Source organism: Amblyomma americanum, chromosome 5, assembly GCF_052857255.1.
Source record: "Amblyomma americanum isolate KBUSLIRL-KWMA chromosome 5, ASM5285725v1, whole genome shotgun sequence".
Lineage (NCBI taxonomy): Eukaryota > Metazoa > Arthropoda > Arachnida > Ixodida > Ixodidae > Amblyomma > Amblyomma americanum.
Window position 1 is genome coordinate 55155506 of NC_135501.1, and position 18418 is coordinate 55173923.

The 18418-nt window shown below is 47.7% G+C and overlaps 1 protein-coding gene across 2 annotated transcripts in view; it reads right to left on the reverse strand.

Moving 5' to 3' along the window:
• Positions 1–9364: 9364 nt before the first annotated feature.
• The window catches only part of eIF5 (eukaryotic translation initiation factor 5), a 30673-nt gene continuing 21619 nt past the window's right edge, over positions 9365–18418 (reverse strand). For both annotated transcript variants that reach the window (XM_077664856.1, XM_077664857.1), the window contains exon 10: positions 9365–10738. In XM_077664856.1, the coding sequence (XP_077520982.1) occupies positions 10340–10738 (399 nt within the window). In that variant the 3' untranslated portion in view covers positions 9365–10339. The remainder of the gene's footprint in view (positions 10739–18418) is intronic.

Genomic DNA, 18418 nt, shown 5'->3' on the forward strand with positions numbered 1-18418 from the left:
AAAGAAAAACACCCAAGGGACGAAGACCAGCTCCAATTCAGCCGTTCTCTGAGGTTTCGGCTCCCTTCGAGCGGACAGGTATGGACATATTGGGCCCATTGCCCACGACCACTTCCGGAAACAAGTACATTTTAGTATTTGTCGATCACCTTTCAAAATACGCGGAAGCGGTAGCACTCCCAGATCAGAAGGCAGACACGGTTGCAAGAGCATTTGTCGAACAGATCGTGCTCCGACATGGACCCCCGAGGCAACTCTTGACAGATCGGGGAACGAACTTCGTGTCGCAGCTAATGAGGAGAGTTTGCGAGCTGCTTAAGATCGCTAAGAAGCAGACAACACCGTACCATCCGGCTTGCAACGGCGCGGTGGAGCGACTGAACCAAACCGTGGCCGGGTTCCTGTCGCATTTTGTTTCGCGCGACCAGCGGGACTGGGACTTGTGGCTCCCGTATGCAATGTTTGCCTACAATTCCGCAGCACACGAGAGCACGGGCGAATCGCCATTCTTTCTTCTCTACGGCCGAGACCCGGACCAGCCTAGTGAAGTGCCAGAGGGCCCCCGTCGTGTCCCATACGCTTCACTGGACGACTATAAGGTTGAGCTAGAATCGCGCTTGCAAGTGGCGAGGGACATCGCAAAGGAGTCCTTAAAGAAAGCGGCGAAGCGCAGGAAGGAGGTGCACGATCGCAGTGCTAGAGACGCGCCGTTTGATGTGGGGGACAGCGTGTACATTGAAAACTGCCAAAGGCAGATTGGGCTAGCTCGTAAGTTCCAGACGAAGTGGAGAGGACCGTGCGAGGTTGTCGAGAAGCTTTCTCCGGTAAACTTCAGAGTCCGAGACGTGAACCGGCGTTTGATAAGGATACACGCAAATCGCCTCAAGTCGGCACCGGTTCAGTATTCACGAAATGAGGAAAGGGAAAACGCGGATTTTGATGGGGACAGAAGTGAAGCGGAGCGCGCAGATAGTTCGCAAGAAACGCCCTCTCCTGCATTTGTTCGGCAGGCGCCCGAGGTGACGGCCGGAATGCCACCGGATTTACTTCATGCATTGCTAGAAGAAGAAGCGCGCGAGGTTGCCGCGCAGATAACGCCAGGAGAGGCTCCTGCCACGAGCCCTCGCGAGTCCCAAAGCAGACAAAGGGGCACAGACTTACTTAGTATGACTCATGAAGGCCGATATCCGCTGCGAAATCGGAAAGCTAAGTCGGACTAATGGCGTAAACAGAGCGGAGTTGTGAACTGGTTAGAATTGTGTAATGCCGCAGCTCATAACATTGCTATATGCGTATGTGTTAAGTTATCGGAGTTAATAGTTAAACCTTTCTGTCATTAAGTAACACCTTCACAGGAGAGCATGCGGAGCGCATGCAGAACCTGCCCTACTTCCTTTCATTATCTATATTTTTGTCTGTGCCGTGATCGTGCTAGAAGTGGGAGCTCCTTTGTAACTGTGGTAAATTTATTTCGTCCAGTTTGGACTAGAAAGGAGAGGCTTGGGTGCTGAGTTTCATGTTTATCTGTAAAAGAAGATCAGTGCTGCCCCTGGAGACGCCAGTTATGACAGCGGAGGCATTGGTGTTGTGCAGTGGTGTTGAGTGCAGCGAAAAGTGTTTTGTCGGACGCACTGTGCGAGGCGATTCAGAAAGACAAGGGGAGCTGCAGGGACTCAAATGTTCGGAGAACATTCTTCTGGAGGGTGAGCGAGTGTGACATTCCTTGTGTGTGCTGCGAGGTGCATTCCTTGTGTGTGCTGCGAGGTTCCGCGTTCCACGGCGCGGCGTAGACGAAGACCCAGATGACAGCGGCATCATCAATTACCCAGCCATGCACTTTGAGTGACGACCAGAACGAAGGGACCCGCCGCCGTGACAGCGGCATCATCAATTACCCAGCCATGCTCTTTGAGTGACGACCAGAACAACCGGACCCGCCGCCGCCGCCGCGGGGAAACAGGCTTTATCCTCCCCAATTTGCGTGGCCGTTCCAGGTGCGGCCCTCCCGGGCACATTCCAGGATAAGGGAGCTGTCAGCGGGCCAGAGCGCGCCGTACCACAGCCGACGCTATGCGCTACCGCGAAGACAACATTCTTTCCCTCCTTCCCCTTTCGACGTGGGCTATCGCCGGGAAGGCACCCACAGCTTCCCGCCGTGCCTCGTGAACAAAAGCGCATTCCCAGAAGGGCCGTGACGGACACCTGTCATGGCGGACAGGCAGTACTCGCCAAGAATGTGGAAAGACAGGCGCTAGTGAATTGGCTCCGAAGAGAGAGCCTGTGTATACTCTCACTTGAGAGAGAGTGGTGGCGTTTTTGTTGTTTATTTAGTTTGTATTGTTAACAGACTCTGGGTTCGAGGCTAAGCCCAACCCAAGGGGTTGTCCCCATCTCGCATGTTATTTTGGATTGGAGAATTGATGCTTTGGGCGGGCCACTGGAAATGACCGCCCTTAGTCCTTTGTTAATCAAGTGCTTAAAAGCACATGTAAACGGATGCAGTCCAGTCTGAGCTGAGGACGACATCGTTCGCCAAGAGGGCCTTCAGCGCCGAAGCCCGACGGCGTGCAGCTTCTGCCAGCAACCGCTCGAGCCCAACTCCGGAGCCACTCCATCGCCCCCATGAAGTCGTCGGCACGTAAGCTCGGACGCCCCAGCCTCTGATGTATAACCTTAATCATGTGTAATTATTGAATATACCTGTTTGTTTAAACTGAGCCATACGGTGTCTCTTTGCCTCTCCGTCCCGTGTGGACCTGCGCATTATGGGGGTCATCACACTACGTTACTACTGTCACAGTTCAAGTTTTCACGGATGGAGTGTTTGAAGCTAGAGTGTGTGCTTTGAGCTAGTGTTGTTGTCCGCATGTGCTGGCAAACTTGACAGCGATTCTTCCTGCAAGGTAGGCAAACCACAGGGTTTTACTTATTGACAGTAGAGTGAACTACATAATTTTGCATGTTTTTTGGTAGTCTGTAGGTAACCTGTAGAACTGTTGGAAAAATTTTTGACAGTTGATCGTTTTGTTCGATTATGTTGAAATGTTTTTTTTAGAGTTTTGTTGACATTAGGAAGGTTGTTTGCGAAGGTTAAGACAAGATTAGAGCGGTGTTCATTTGCGGTTGCTAATGGGGGATCCCCAAACATTTCATTACGATCTGTTGCTTCCGCTTTCGTAACGGCATCATCAATAATGGAGGCCGGATAATTGGTCCCTCAGAACCTCCCGCATATGGCTAGAATTTTCTTCGAAGTCTTCTGGTCGTGAGCAGATCCGTTTGAATCTGATGGCTTGGGAATATGGAATTGAAGTTTTGCAGTGGCGTGGGTGGCAGCTCTTCTAATGAAGGTACTGTTGCCTATCCGTGGGCTTTCTATAGACACCGGTGATTAAGGTACCCTTCTCCATTCGAAGTGAGACGTCCAAGAAATTAATTTGACTGGTGGAGTAAGGGTGTGTGAAACAGATGTTTGGATGTACGTTGTTAAATGCTGAAATAAACTGGATGAATTGGTCCTCTGTTTTCGTCCATACCATGAATATGTTGTCTAGGAAGCGTTTGTAAAAAGCCGTTTTTGTTGGGTATGAGCGGATAAACTCCGATTCAATGCTATGCATATATATGTTGGCATAGTTTGGGGCCATTTTCGTTCCCATAGCGGTACCACTCGCTTGTAGGTAAAAGGAGTTGTTGAATTCAAAAAAGTGGAGCTTGAGGACCAGATCAGTAAGTGCAGCGATGGTACTTAATTTGGCTAGGAGCATCATCGTTTTTGTGTTTTCCATAGGATGCGACCAGAATCGGATGCCATCATCATGCGGTATGTTTGTGTACAGAGACACTACATCAAGGGTAACTAATTATATATATGCAAAGTTGAGAGACGCTTCATTTAGACAGATTTATTTTGAGTCGACGTTTCGGACAGAGCCTGTCCTTTCTCAAGACTGAAGTTACAGCGATCGTCCTCCCGTTCTTGAGGAGTTGTAATTGGCACACATGTCCGCCACATGAAAATAGCAACAAGCAATCGGGTGCTGGAAAGAAGATGGGCAGAAAAGAAAAATACTAGAAAAGGGAGAAAGAGTAATAAATAGAAAAAGAAAACGCGCTGTCGCACCCTGTCCACCGAAAAGCCGCTGGGAGCGTGCAGAAAGAAAAGAGAAAGAAAAAAAGGAAAACGAGGAGCGGGAGGGGAGAATGGTCGCCCCTCAAGGCAGAGCGGCGGCGAGTACAGAAACATGACGGTGGCGGATTCGCGGAGATGCGTGTACTCGCGTGCCTCTGGCCAAAACGAGTAAAAAAAACAATAAAGCGCGGACATGGCAGGAGACTTCCCTGGAGCCTCTTCGGCAGGAATAGTCAATGCGGAATCAGAGGCGCAGTTAGCTTAAGTAGAGACACGTGCACTGTGCATGCAAACACAAACACACAAAATAAAAATAAAAAAGGCGACAAAACATCCGAGTTCGGGAAAGTGTAGTTTGGGGGGGGGGGAGGCGGGGGGTAAACGTGAATGGCGGGAGCATTTAGGCAAGGGTTCTTCAACTGCACCCCGCTGGGCAAAGTGGTCGAACTGGGTGGGTGGAGGTAAAGATGCGTTTCTTTATCCCGCGCACGCTGTCACAAACGTGGGGAATTCTGAGAAAACTCTAAGGAAAATGTGTCTGTCTCCAACCGGACATGACGTCATTAAAAACACGTGACCATGACGTTAGAGGCGTGACGTCACTTTTTGGGGGCCAATCAGCGTTTCCAGCCTACCGACCCGCAATCGCTTGTACCGGAAGTGTGCCCGTGACGTCGTGGCTCCAGCGAATGATAGCGTGTGGTGGCCTGACGACGTCATGGTACAGTGACGTCTTTGTTCCACGATTTTAGTTCCAAAATCGGTCACTACGAGTACACCAATCGGCCTGCGAATTTTGAAAAACACGGTTTTTAAAAGTTTATAATAAATTGCCGGCTCATTTCCGAAGACTCATAATTTGCGTTAATGCTTCTTAGCATCATTTCTAAGCATTGAAAACATTTACAAGTGACTTTTTATTCGTTGCATAGTCCCTTTAACATAATCAGAATACCATCTAGTCCTATTGATGTGCCACCTGGAACCTTCTCTGCCCTTTTTGCTCAAGTGAAGCTATAGCAGTAACCGGTCTATCCTTCTGATAAATTATGTGCAACATTTCTTTCTTTAAATTTTTCTGTCATCCTTGTTCGTTTTATCGCTTCATACCATTCTAGTCGAATACCCTGATCTGTAATAATAAACCTTTGCTCTAGCCTAGTCTTATTACTCATTACTAGCCACCGCATGTCCCGCCGCCTGTTGTCAATGTCCTGTACCAGCTAGTGTGCGCGGCATTCTCCCATGTGTCCGGGATTGGCACTCAGAAACCAGATATTCCCTCGTACTCTCTCGGCGTCCCCCTCTGCCGCTGTGTCTCTATGTGCCACCCCCCCCCCCCCGCCACACACACAATCCTGTCCTCCCATACCGAGGTCGGAAGTAGTGCTCCTTTTAAAGGGCAGCAGAATTGAGTCTTTATGCTCCAATATCGTCACAATACTCCTCCCATCTTGTTTGCATGCATGGGTATGGCTTGATTCCCTCTTTTATCAAAACGAAAGTTCGAAAAAAAAATCGTATTGCAAATATCTTCCTAATAGCTAATGCATTCGCATAGAAAAGGTCTTCCTGTTGCTAATTTCTAGACGTTCTTTTACAATGTTCAGAAGAGGTATTCCAGGCACTTCTTGACTACGCCTAGAAGACTGGTTCAGAAACGTCTTTTGACCCGGACATTAGACGAGCCATATGACTTGATTTAAGACATTAACCAGCTGAAAATGAATTTTCGATGCACGTTTTCTAGCCGTTTGTTTCGTTTGGGATAGTTGCTATGAAGGCGTCTTATGTGTCAGTTTGTGCTACCTGGGAACCCACACAAATACAACAGGAACCGCTATACCTGTGCTCACTTTCTCGCGAGCTATCGTTCATTTCGGCACTGTGGATCATGAGCAATGATTTAATCACTGCTGTAGGCGAAGCAGTCATCGGGTTTGGTCCGCGAAGAGTCGGCACATTGTGGGAACAGATTATGCAACTGTATGTTCACTGAATTTTATTGGTGTCGCATATATCAGCATGGACAGTAAATGGCATTGCGTGATATTGGTTTGCTTTCACTCGTTTACATAAATACTGAACAAATTTATTGCAGTTACGTACAATTGTAAGGTACGTCGTGCATGCATTAAACTGCGTGCACTCAGTGTGTACAGACTGATCCTTCTGTATTGCGCGTACATTATGGCGCAAGAAAGATTGCGTATGTATTGGGTGAATGATGCACGAAATGTACTGAAAATGTTGGCTGTGCCATTTGAGATAAGCTTAACACCTCTGGTGCGTCGACACACATTATCTGTCTTGTACAGAATGCTGTAACGTAGACATATATAGAGCAATTCTGAGAAATATCGCTTTTAGACTGAAAGAAAACCGCGAAAAATGTTGTTTTCCATACATTGGCCTAGCACTGCGGTTACCGTTGTTGACCAGCAGGGCAACCAATGTTAACATGCCGTAACAGCAAAGAAATGGTCTACAAAAATCCAAGTAAAGCGCGGCGTGAGGCTGCGCGCAGCAGGCTGACGATACATCCCATCATCCACTAGCGGGCGTGATTTTGGACCAGTCCACGCATGAGGCAGATGCCATGCAAACATACCTTGTGCCCACGAGTTTCAGCTGCCCTTTGTCATGGAGGTAATTAACTCGTCACCATTAGCTAACGTATAACATGGAGGAACTGGCGCTACAGTCTGTAATTCGTGGCCGCTGGGAGGTACATGAAGTTTCACCCCCTGGTCATAATGTGCAGTATATACTGTATAATGCCGTATAATGACACCCCCCGCTGGACAAAAAAAAAAAAAAGACTGTGGCTTAGCTGGGCTAGGCCCAGTTATGCAAGTGAAATCAGGATGGCCCAACACAGCCTGCCCCTCTCACCACTGGGACCGCGCAGACAACTTCGGCACATATGGCCAACGTCCACGCTCCCTCCTTTCATTGCACAAACGGCTGCACTGAAGCACTGGCGGCACCGTCTCCTTTTCAGGCATAACTGATCGATGAATCACATGGGTGCAGCTGGCGGGACGGCGGCAAGTCACATGGTATCGAGCCCCTTCACTTCAAGGTCAGTCATGCACTACGAAATTTGCTAGACTACGCCAGTAAAGCTTTCGTTTTAAAAAAATGACGGTCGATTTGCATAGTTAGGCTACATGCGACTTGGGTGCACTAGCAGTTTGGTTCCCCTTTGGTTCCAGTGTTCACGGATGGCAGTTGTTTGGGCAGTGATAATGGGTTAATGTCGGATCCATATATGCGCAATTAGTGACTCTCTCCGTTCATAGACCATTGCAAGTTCCTCCCTCTCCTGGCACAGTAGTAAAGCGGTCAAGCGATGGGCCACTGCCCTTCTATGGCAGGTGCTGCTATCGGTGGGACCTGTGTTGCGACCCAGGTTGCTCTTGCCGAGCAGACTCGGGAAAAATTCTGAGAGCACTCAAGTCTGCTAATGTGGAGGAATGCAAAAGCATGTTTGAGGAAAGGATGCAGGAGCTCTGGAATCTCAGTGGGAAAATGTAGTCTCGGAAAGCAAGCAATTGAAGGTGCATGTCACTGGTTCGAACCCGCCGCAAGCTAGCCTCCATCTTGGCCAAAACATGTATATGCAAAGAGAAATGCTATGACACCACCCAGAATGCTGTACAATGAACGGTTGCTAAAAATTTTGGTGAATGCATTCGGGAACACTGCGACCCCATTGAGGTCAACTAGTGATGTCATCGCTGGGATTTCATCTGCACCAGCGATATCTGTTGCTCAAACCAGAGTCATCGCTTCGGCGGACGCGGTTTTGCGCCGCGCGTCTTTTCCTTCCTTTTTATTATTATTTTAATAAATCTGCTTACTACTACTTTCCATCGTCTTCGAATCCGACCGCCGCGGCCACGTTTCGATGGAGGCGAAATGCGAAAGGTGCCCCTGTGCTGTGCGATGCGAGTGCACGCTAAAGATCCCCAGGTGGTCGAAATTATTCCGGAGCCCTTCACTACAGCACCACCCGCCACGGTGGCTCAGTGGTTAGGGCGCTTGGCTACTGAGGCGGAGTTCTCGGGTTCGAACCCTACCGCGACAGCTGCGTTTCGATGAAGGCGAAACGCTGAGGCGCCCGTGTGCTGTGCGAAGTCACTGCACGTTGATCTCCAGGTGGTAGAAATTATTCCGGAGCCCTCCACTATGGCACCTCTTCCTTTCCCTTTTTTCAGTCCCTTCCCTTATGGCGCGGTTCAGGTGTCCGCCGAGATGCGAGACAGATCAGGCCACTTCCTACCCCCAAAACCATTTTTTCAAAACAGAGGCGGCAAAGAAATAAAGGGCACAGAGACAGGTTCAACTGGAAATGTCGCAAGTATGAGGGGCCATTTTCTTGCATGGCTGCTCATCCCAGCATCATCTCATGAACCACTTCAGATTTGCATGTGGTTTTTTTTTTATCCTGTACGTAAATGAATTTCTGAGAGCAAGAAAAGCTCATTCTGCAAATTCTCCAGCCCTGTACCAAGGAACCCATGTAAACCACCTCAATATACTCCTGTAACTTGAGAACCAGTGGGCACAACTCTGCGAAACTTGGTAGTTCGTCAAATACTCATGCTGTGAGCTTACACCGAAAATTTCATGAAGATATCTCGAGAAACAAAAAGTTCTCTCAATCTTTGAAGGCAGTTTTCTCGATGTTTTTTGCCAGGTGTGGCTGCTCAGTCAAGGACTATCTCAGGAAGCACTCATCAGAATTTCATGGGGCTTTTTATTCCACCTGAATCAATTTCTGAGGGTAAGACAAGCCCTTTTTTCAAAATATTGTGTCTGGAATTCGTGATAGTTAAGTTTGGTTAACGCAGGTCTAATTAGTAACCTAATTCCGGGCTGTTCTAAATGTTTTCAGGCAGGAAATTTAAAAAAAGGGTGCCTATCCAGAAACGATGCTACTTATTTCACAGTTACAGCATAATTTGCAAATTCTTGAGGCATGTCCGGGACCAAGGAACCCATGTAAACCATTTTGATACTCCTGTAACTTAACCATTGGGCACAGCTTCATGAAACTCTATTTCAAATGTTTGTGCAACGAGCCTACCCTGAAAATTTCAGTCAGGGTTCTTAAGAAATAAAAAAAAAAGTCTGGATCCTTTTCAGCTGACAGGTTATGTTAGGCTGTACAGGTGCACACTAAGAATAGGTGGAAGCGCTCAAAAATAATTTGAGATCCACAACTCATGTGAATAAACTTTATTTGCAACATGAAATTTTCCATACCACATGCACAAATTTACCTAGGGGACGAAGAAAGAAGACTTTTTTTTTGCAATTGCACAAAGAGCGTTGCAGCTTATTCTAAGCCGAGAACAGAAGTGGACGTGTCCACAATAAAAACCGGATATTCAGATTTTATGCAAGAAACAGCATATAGGGGCGAAAAATTCAAAAGGACGATGCAATGCAACAGCACCAATTCATATTTCTTTTTGTCACGTCTTCCATTTCTCCCCGATTTTTTACAAGTCCATTTCCTACCTGCAATTGATATATTAAGAGACGTTCGAGAAATGTCTGCAGTGCCAAAGTTGATTGATTTCGCGTTAAACCCCGCATTTTTTTTATATTTTAAATCCCCCCTTCCTTTGAATGCATTTTACGCCGCTTTTCCCAAATTGTTGCAGACTTCACTTTCCTTCAAAGCCGGCGACCATACCTTTCAAAACTCCCAAATCATCCTGAGGGGGGGAAAAATGTTAGGAGAGCTGCTCAAGTTTTGTCTTGTCTTTACTCCCGCCTACAAGAGAGAATGCAAAAAATTAAGTTCTCCACAGAGTTCGCAGACAGAGGAGCTTTGAGACAGAGTTAGAAAGGAAAGAACAAAAAAAGGAGAGAGAAGTACAAATACCAGCACGACAATCAGGAAAAGAAGAACAGCTGGCAAAAGAGTGCGCGGAAAAAGAAAAACTGGGCACAACGGAATTTAAAATAGAAAAAAGGCCAGCCCAGGCGGCATGTTGTTGCAGCACCAGAAAGATGCACCACCGACCAGGCGGAGGAGGGGGAGGACGCCGGAGGAAGCAGGCGATGACAGCGCACGTGCATACGTACACGTACACACACAAGGCGCAGCAAGAGAGCAGGGCGAGGAGGTAGCGAACAAGCCGGAGCCGCAACGCTGCTGCCACCCAGAGCAGCAGAACAAGTGGGCCTTTAGATGGCGTCGATGTCGATGTCGTCTTCGTCGGCCCCCTTGGCGGCGGCTACCGCGGGTGCCGCCTTGCCAGCAGCGGCGGCCTTGGGCTGCTCCTTCACCTCCTGGATGCTGGTACTGATGTGGCGGTCCGAGTAGACGACTTCGACGTTCTCATCCTGGGAGTCGTCCCCGTCACCCTCGGAGGAGCTCTCCTCCTCCTCGGCCTCCTGGAGCCATTTGATGAAGGGGCGGGCCCGCTCGTGGATCTCCTGAGCCACCTCGCGGCTCACGTACTTCTTGGAGACCCGCTTGGACCAGTCCAGCAGGACCTCCTCCTCCACGATGTCATGGTCATACAGCAGCTTCAGGATGTGCGGCACGCGCGGCAGCAGGGCTGCGCTGTGCTCCCTCACCACCTGCGGCCACCAGACAGACACGACCGAGGGAGGAGATTCTCAGACATGGGAATGCACAAAGACTGCGGAAGTTCTGCCTAGATGTGAAGACATCATTTCCCATCAACGTCAGTGCATGTGCAACATGACTGTTACCACACAGCAGTCTGCATATTCTACAAGTGCTAAATGTATGCATAGATATCAACTAACGCAAATCACATTTAGTCTTGCTTCATATTAAAGGGACTGTGCAATAAATTAATTGAGGTTATATAAATCAGACGAGAGATCGACATTCCATCACTTGTCAGCCCAGTGCAAAAATTTGAGCTAGCATCAATAACAACCAAGATATAGAAGATTAGAAATTACGATCCTCCTCTGCCCCCTCAACTCGTATACGTGGGGCACCAGAAAAAAATGAAGAAAACAGCCCTGGGACTGGGTCCCGCCTATGAACACGTCATCCGCTGACGTTCAGTTCGCAACTTCCGGTTGTCGCATCCAGTGCCCCAGCAGCAGCATCGGCAGAGTCTCCGCGGTCTCTCTTCGCCTTTCTGAATTGCGGCACGTGTCGGATTCCTTTGCTTGTCGTCAGTTGTTGCGGACGAAAAAGACACCGCGGGTGGCTCCAGATACTCCCGACAGAAATAGGCGAAAGAGGTAAATTGAAACCATATGTGCGAAGGCACGAGCAGACGACTTTCACGGCTACCGGAAGTGTGCCTGTGATGTCGTGGCTGCCGTGGTTCCAGCGAATGACAGCGTGTGGTGGCCTGCCGACGTCCCTGAACTAGTGACGCCTATTTTCACGATTTTAGTTGCAAGATCCGTCACTACGAAAACACCAATCGGCCCGTTAATTTCAAAAAACACGGTTTTTAAAAATTCATAATAAATTGCCGACTCAGTTCCGAAGACTCATACTGAGTGTAAATGCTCCTTAGCATCATTTCTAAGCATTGAAAACATTTACAAACGACTTTTAATTCATTGTATAGTCCCTTTAAGGTCCACTCCTGATAATTCAAACAAATATCTCTGGCCTCCTGAAGCTTGAATTAACGAGTCTACTGTAATTAGTTTTTCGTAAGTAACGATTGCAAATGATTTCATGGGCATGTGTGCTCTTTTCAGATGGCTACTGCATGTAGCGGATAGAAACAATTGGCCGTAGCTTCCAGGGGCTTCGATGCATAACAGCCAATGACGAGCAGGGGTTGCTTCGCACTAATCAGAAAAGCCTAGCAGGGGACGCTCGCTCCAGCAACAGGAATTGTGGGCAGGCCTTGCTCTTGCAAGCTTTCTCTCCTCTTTTGTCTTCGGGCACAGCAGCACCGGGCAGTCTAACACTCGTGCGATACTTGCCTCGCGTGTGCCGCGTTATCATTCTGTGGGAGTATGTTGCCAGAGGCTCTCTACTATAGCCAAGAATATTTACTACAACCGAAAAAAAAAATATGTACAGTCGTTTACGAAAGGTGAGATGGGACTGCAGTGTCACTTTACTATATCAGAGTTTACTACAGTGGGGTTCTACTGAACCCTGCAGTGGGTTTTGATGGGTTTAGAACCAACCACCTCCAGCAGCCGTGGTGGACACCCAGGCCACTGAAAGCAGGCCTTTCAACTAATGGCGTAGACCTATTCTCCCGACACCACAGTTAAGGGGGGACGCGGGTCTTGAAATCGTGAGAAATGGTCAAAAATGGCAATTTTCAAAAATTGCGATTTTGAAGTCTTTAATGTCCCAACTATGCCTCTACAAAATATTTTAGCTGAATTCCAGCTCGAAGTATGGAAAAAAAAAACACGGCAATTTAGAAACGTCGGTGAGCCGAAATTTAACGCCAAGCGCGAAGGTTTGCCCCATTTTCAAGCTGCCGTAGCTCCGCGTGACGCTAACCGATCAGCGCCATTTTGGTCTCGTTTGAAAGCTGGTTTCCTGCTCTCCATTTTGGCGCCTCTCTGCCGCTGTAGACCCTCGCACAGCGGAGCCATCAGCACCCGTTCGCAAGGAGGAAAATCGTCGCGAGACAGTCGCCGATTGGGTATAACGGGCGGCTCCTCGAGGCGCAGCCCCCTGATTGGCAGTGACGCATGCTTTGCTCCCCGCGGCCGCGTTGTTCGGCTCCTTCCCGTCGTCTGCTTTCGCCTGCACGCCCGTCATTTTTCGCGCTCCTCTTTGGTTCCTAGTATTTATCGTTCTGCCTTTTTCCTTATCGTTATTGTAGATATTTTGGCTATTGAATCGCTTCTTTTAGCCTCGAATTTCGTGCATTTGCATGTATTTGCCTGCCTGGTGGCTTTGTTCCGTGTGTCACGATGGCCCGAGAAGCAAGCACGCGAAAAGCAGTCAGCAAAAAGAGACGCGCATGGAATAAGTAGAGCACTGCATCGTCGAGAACTGCAGCTTCGGTGATGCCGCAAGCTGCTGTACCCTCGGTGGATGCGGCTGGACTGAGCTCGCCAACAACAGCTTCGCCGGTGGACGCGGCTGAACAAACCCTGTTGAAGCCAGCATCGCCGTTGGACGCGGCTGGACAATGCCGATCGGCGTCAACTTCGGTGTTACCGCAAGTGCCGGTGGATGTGCCTGGACTAAGCCCGTCGAAAATGTCGACTTTTGATACGCTGCAAGTCGCTTCGAATTCCGTGTCGTCGGAAGCGGCCGAGCCGGCTGACTCACGCCTAACGTCGACTTCGGCGTTTCCGCACGCTGCTGACGCGGCTGAACCGAGCTCGCGTGCTCAACGCTTTGCAACGCGGGCGCAGCGCGGACCTTGGCAGCGCGCCCAGCCGCTGCCGCTAACATCATTTATATATATATATATATATATATATATATTCTGAAACGAGCTCCTGCAGAGGGTGGGGGGGGGGGGGGGGGGGGCCCTCGGCGAACTTGGCAGAGCGCCAAGACGTGCACTCTAAGCTGAAGCTTGAACATTCGCATTAGACACTCCTCACTGTCCTGTTTTTAACCTCGCAGTTTCTCGCTTCAACCAAAGAATGGCAGCAACCAGCAGAGCTGTTGCAGCACAGCTTGGTTACAGGCCTGGGAGCTGCCTCATTGGCAGGAACCTTGAAAAAGATACAGAGGCTGTGCAGGTCTGATAAGGGCCACACCAATGCTGAAAAGGTGAAGAAGAGGATGGCCAAGAAGCACAAGCCTGACAGCACCCAGGACTACTGCCAAGGACTTTTGTGAATGTGTGGCAGATACAAAGAAAATAGCAAAAGATTTTCTGAGCTTTTTTTTGTCAAGTGCCAATGCAATACAGAGGTTTTCACAATCTTTACATGAACAGATTTCTGTAAATTTGGTGTTATTGTGTTCAGCGATGACTGGGCTACATGCTAAAGCACTAAATTTTTCCATATAATCAGTAAACAAATATGGCAGAGTAAGCAAAACTTTGAATGCAATTTTATCAGCTTTGCTTTTTCGGTCAAATGCCTTTGCCTTACGGAACTTTTCATAATGTTTGTATCGACTGATTTTATTAAGTAGGTATCATTTTTTTCAGCAACACCTCAGCTACATCCTAAAGCTTTCCAATTTTCATCAAACCCAATAGACTAGCATTAGGTCAGATGTAAGCTAATTACTCCCATTGTTTTTTTCCTACTTTGTTATTCATTCAAGACCTATGTGATGAATTTTTAAAAATTTCTTTAGCTTTAGGATGTGCCATGGGCCCTTAGAAATGACAGCATTACTTTAAAACTAGTTTTTTAATTAAGAAATCACCATAATGGCCCGTAAGAAAAGACCTAAGTGGCATAAATTATTTTGCCATATCTTCATTTCTAGATAATATATATAATCTGAATATATATTTGGGATTAGCATTCAAAGATATATCTGCATGCCAATTTTCAGGAAGATATGTTAAGAAATAAAAAAAAAGTTTTCAAGACCCTCATCCCCCCTAAGGGGAGATGCTACCCGAAGACACTTTTTCTTAAATACAAAACATAGAACAATGAAACTCTGGCTCCTTATAGAGTTTTCTAGGCTGATTTCAAATATATATTTAGTTTTATTGCAAGTTTCATAGTTTTTGTTCTGTACTATGACAAAGTGCAAAATATAAGCCTTTTTGCCCCCCCCCCACCCCCCCCCCCCCCCCTTCCATAATTAAACTTCCATAATTATGAACCACCCATGGTTCATATTCTTCCACTTGCACTATAGAATGCTGATAACTAAGTAAGAAGAGCACATAAAATATCATATACACATGAAAAATTGGTACTTGGGAAGTCTCCAATACCCACACCCCAGTATGTGTTTACTTGAAATTTGTCACATATATATAAACAATATTGACATTTAAATAAGATAACAGCACTCCTCACACCTTACAGAAACTGTGGGTAAAATTTCATCCAGATCCGAGCACTAGAAGTACCAAAATCAAAGGGGGCAAAATCGAAAACGGACCAGAAATTGCATTTTGAGAAAAACGAATTTGAAAGTGAATAAAAGTTTATTTACAAAAGAAGGCCTGAAATGTGATTAAAATAGCACAGGAAAAGAGTCAAACTCTCCTTTCAGCAGCCACTGCCATTAAAATGAGCCAGCGCCATAAGTTTGTCCCTCACGGCACTTCCAAGCAGAGTCGTCAGCACGAGACTTTTTTTCTCAGCGTGCACCGATTCGCTCTTGACTTCGCTGTATGTTTCGCAGACATCTTTTTCTGGCGCGTGTTGTCTCTTGATAACTATATCTTGAGGTGGAAGCACGCCCAGCTCTTCTAACACACGCTCAAAACTGGAATGCCCTCGGTTGTACCAAAGAACTGCCAAAGCAGTGGCCATCTCCACAACAAATCTTGAAGCAAACCGAAGCCATATTTTGCTGTTTAGCGAATCCGCTGTGTTCCGAGTTTTGCCCTGAACACAGCGGGCCAGCAGCTTCTCATCAGTAAGCCTCTTATATATGGGAAGTATAGCTTTTCCCTGGGCTTTTGTGAGCAGGTGTGTGTGGGCTGGTGCAGCTTCACCTAAGGCTTCGGCATGCCTATGCTCGCACCTGGATGCTGGTCCATCTGGGCAATAATTATGCCTGCTCGCACCATCTGATGAAGAAGAATGGAAGTAGGAAGCCCAAATCGCCTGGTGCATACCTTTCACACTGCCCCTGTTGCTCGCGATAGCAATCTGATAATAAGTTGTCAACTTCTGAATGACAGGTTCCTTCAGCTTCTCCCCTCTTGGGAGTGGCTCTTTCAGCTTGCGAAGAGCAGTCCCAATGCGCTTCGCCACATGATTGGTGCAGTCCTCCTTTTCTATATCCACGGCACCACCATAGACATTTGATTCTACGACGGCAGCGTAGGCTTTCGAGTCAGCATCACTCGAATTTTTGAACTGCAATGGTGTCGTAGGATTGGCTCCTTCGCCATATCCGCACTGCAGCTTCAGCTTCCATCGCATGGGATGAACAATCAACATTTTGTTCACATACAGGGCCATGAAAAGCTTGCCAAATGTCTTCATCTGACAGAGCCTTGTGTCTACTGCACGCTAGGCAGAAGTTTGATAAAACTTCGAAATCCAAACAAAGTCCAGTGTCAAGGGACACGACTGTACCGATGCCATTGTAGCTTTTATGGCCTCTTTTGTGCCATGTACCATCGTACATAACGGCAATTTCATCGCCTCCTGCTTCACCCTGTGTGATCTGCCTCGACCTCGATAGATTTTCGGACACTGCACTCATTGCCGCATCACAAACTTTTCGGGTGATCGCAGCAAATGTCTTGTGGTGCATTGGCTTTTGCAAGCCAAGAACTGCAGAGAATCGAATTAACTGCTCGTAGCCCATTCCTACCGAGCGCGCTGCCACAACAGTTTTCACATTGACAGCGAAGGCATCGCGCGAGCTCCCGCTGTCGTAGGCTCTGCTTGCCCTCGGTCCATCACCTGCCGCACTCGAGCTGGCCTTCCCGCCCGAAAAAACTCGCCGTGAAGTGTATGTCGCTCAGAGAACACTTTCTGGGCACGCACTGTTCTCGCAGCGTAGCTCAAGAAATGACGCAAGTCCTTTGCGTTTGTCGGCTGGTTCACAGACGCGCACTTCCGAACGTCGGCACGTTGGACAAACCGCACCGCGCACAAGACTGTTCAGTGTCGTCAGGTCCGTGATCACAGATGACTCCTCATCTCGCACTTTTCCTTCGTCGTCAAAAAGTCCCGATCTTCTTTTGCGAGGCACTGACGTACTCCAACGCCGTGTCGAACTCGCCCAAGGAATCGGCGTCGCTGTCGCTAGGCCTCGCGGCCGCGGGTGCACTTGCCTGCCGTTGGGCAAGCCTTCACCGTTGATTTGCGTCGGCGTCCTCTAAATTTGTGTACGAACCGATACTTCACTGGCCGGTGACGCCTGCTACTGCCGCCTTCATCCATAACGATTATAAATACGAAAATGAACGTTGTTTATCTACGCGGCTCGACGAGACAACGGACCCAGCAAGTAGGCTACGCCACACGTGAGGTGCGCAGCGGCCAATGGCGATCCCCAATCCGCACCACGTGATTCGCAGCTCTCGAAAAACGCGGCACACGCATATCTTTTATTATTATTTCTTGCGCTATAGCAGCCCGGGCAACCATGGTTATTGGAAGGAGGAAGGCTTGGCTGAGCTCCGCATGCGATCCGATGTGGCTAGCGGCCGTGAGTTGTCGGCCGCGAGACGCTAGAAGACGGCGCACTTTCGGACTTTTAACAGCCACCCTGTGCTCTTTAAACGCAATTTTGACCCAGTTACAGTTCGAATTCAGCTTTAATTTTTATTTTCATAATAGTAGAGGCATTAAACTTAACAAAACAAGCGAAAAAAAATGTATTATTTTCGAGAAAAAAAAAAAACGCGTTTTTCGACCCGCATCTCCCCTTAATCCCCTTTGACCTGCTGATGTGAAATCACAGGGGGTGGCAGATTAAATGGGGTTAGCCACGGTTTAAGGGGGGATGAGGGGATCGGAACAAACTCTTTCATTTTTTAACTTAGAGTGATGAAATTTGGCAGACAGGTTTGAAATAGCATCAAACAGACAGCTACAGAGTTTCACAATAATATCTTCAGTAGTTTTTATCATTATTTATATATTGCTCACATGTTGCTTGCTTGTGGAAAGCCTAGCGTAACAGCAAAACGGGTTATGGGTCTGTAAATGCTTTTAATAGTTACAAAGAAGTATAGTGTAAGTCAAGATTCTCTTAATTTCTTTTTAAATTTCTCTGCTCTTCTTCTAAACGACATAGTATGCACCTTCCCTTTATGTTTAAAATGTATCATGCTCCAATTATTGTGTAATAAAAAGTGGTGAGCCTAATGGTAAATCTGAGACTGTCTTGACATAAGGCACACTTCAGCAATTGCAACAAAACAAACAGGATTAAAATCCGTGCTCCCATTGCCGTGCTATGCTTTCCACGAGCGAGGTGATAAGCCCGAAACAAACTTTTGAGAAAACATGCCTCAAAGTTCCATACTGGCACACACTGTCTAGAATGCTCCTGCATTGTAAAATTTGGTGTCCTTGGCAGCAGGTGACTTCTTCGCCCTCTTAACAACTTTAACAAGCATAAACTCCTCTTCTGGAGGTGAGGGAATGGCATTTTCCTGTGAGCCAGTCAGCCCGAGCTAGCGCTCCATTGCTGAAACCGCGCGAAGCGATTCACGA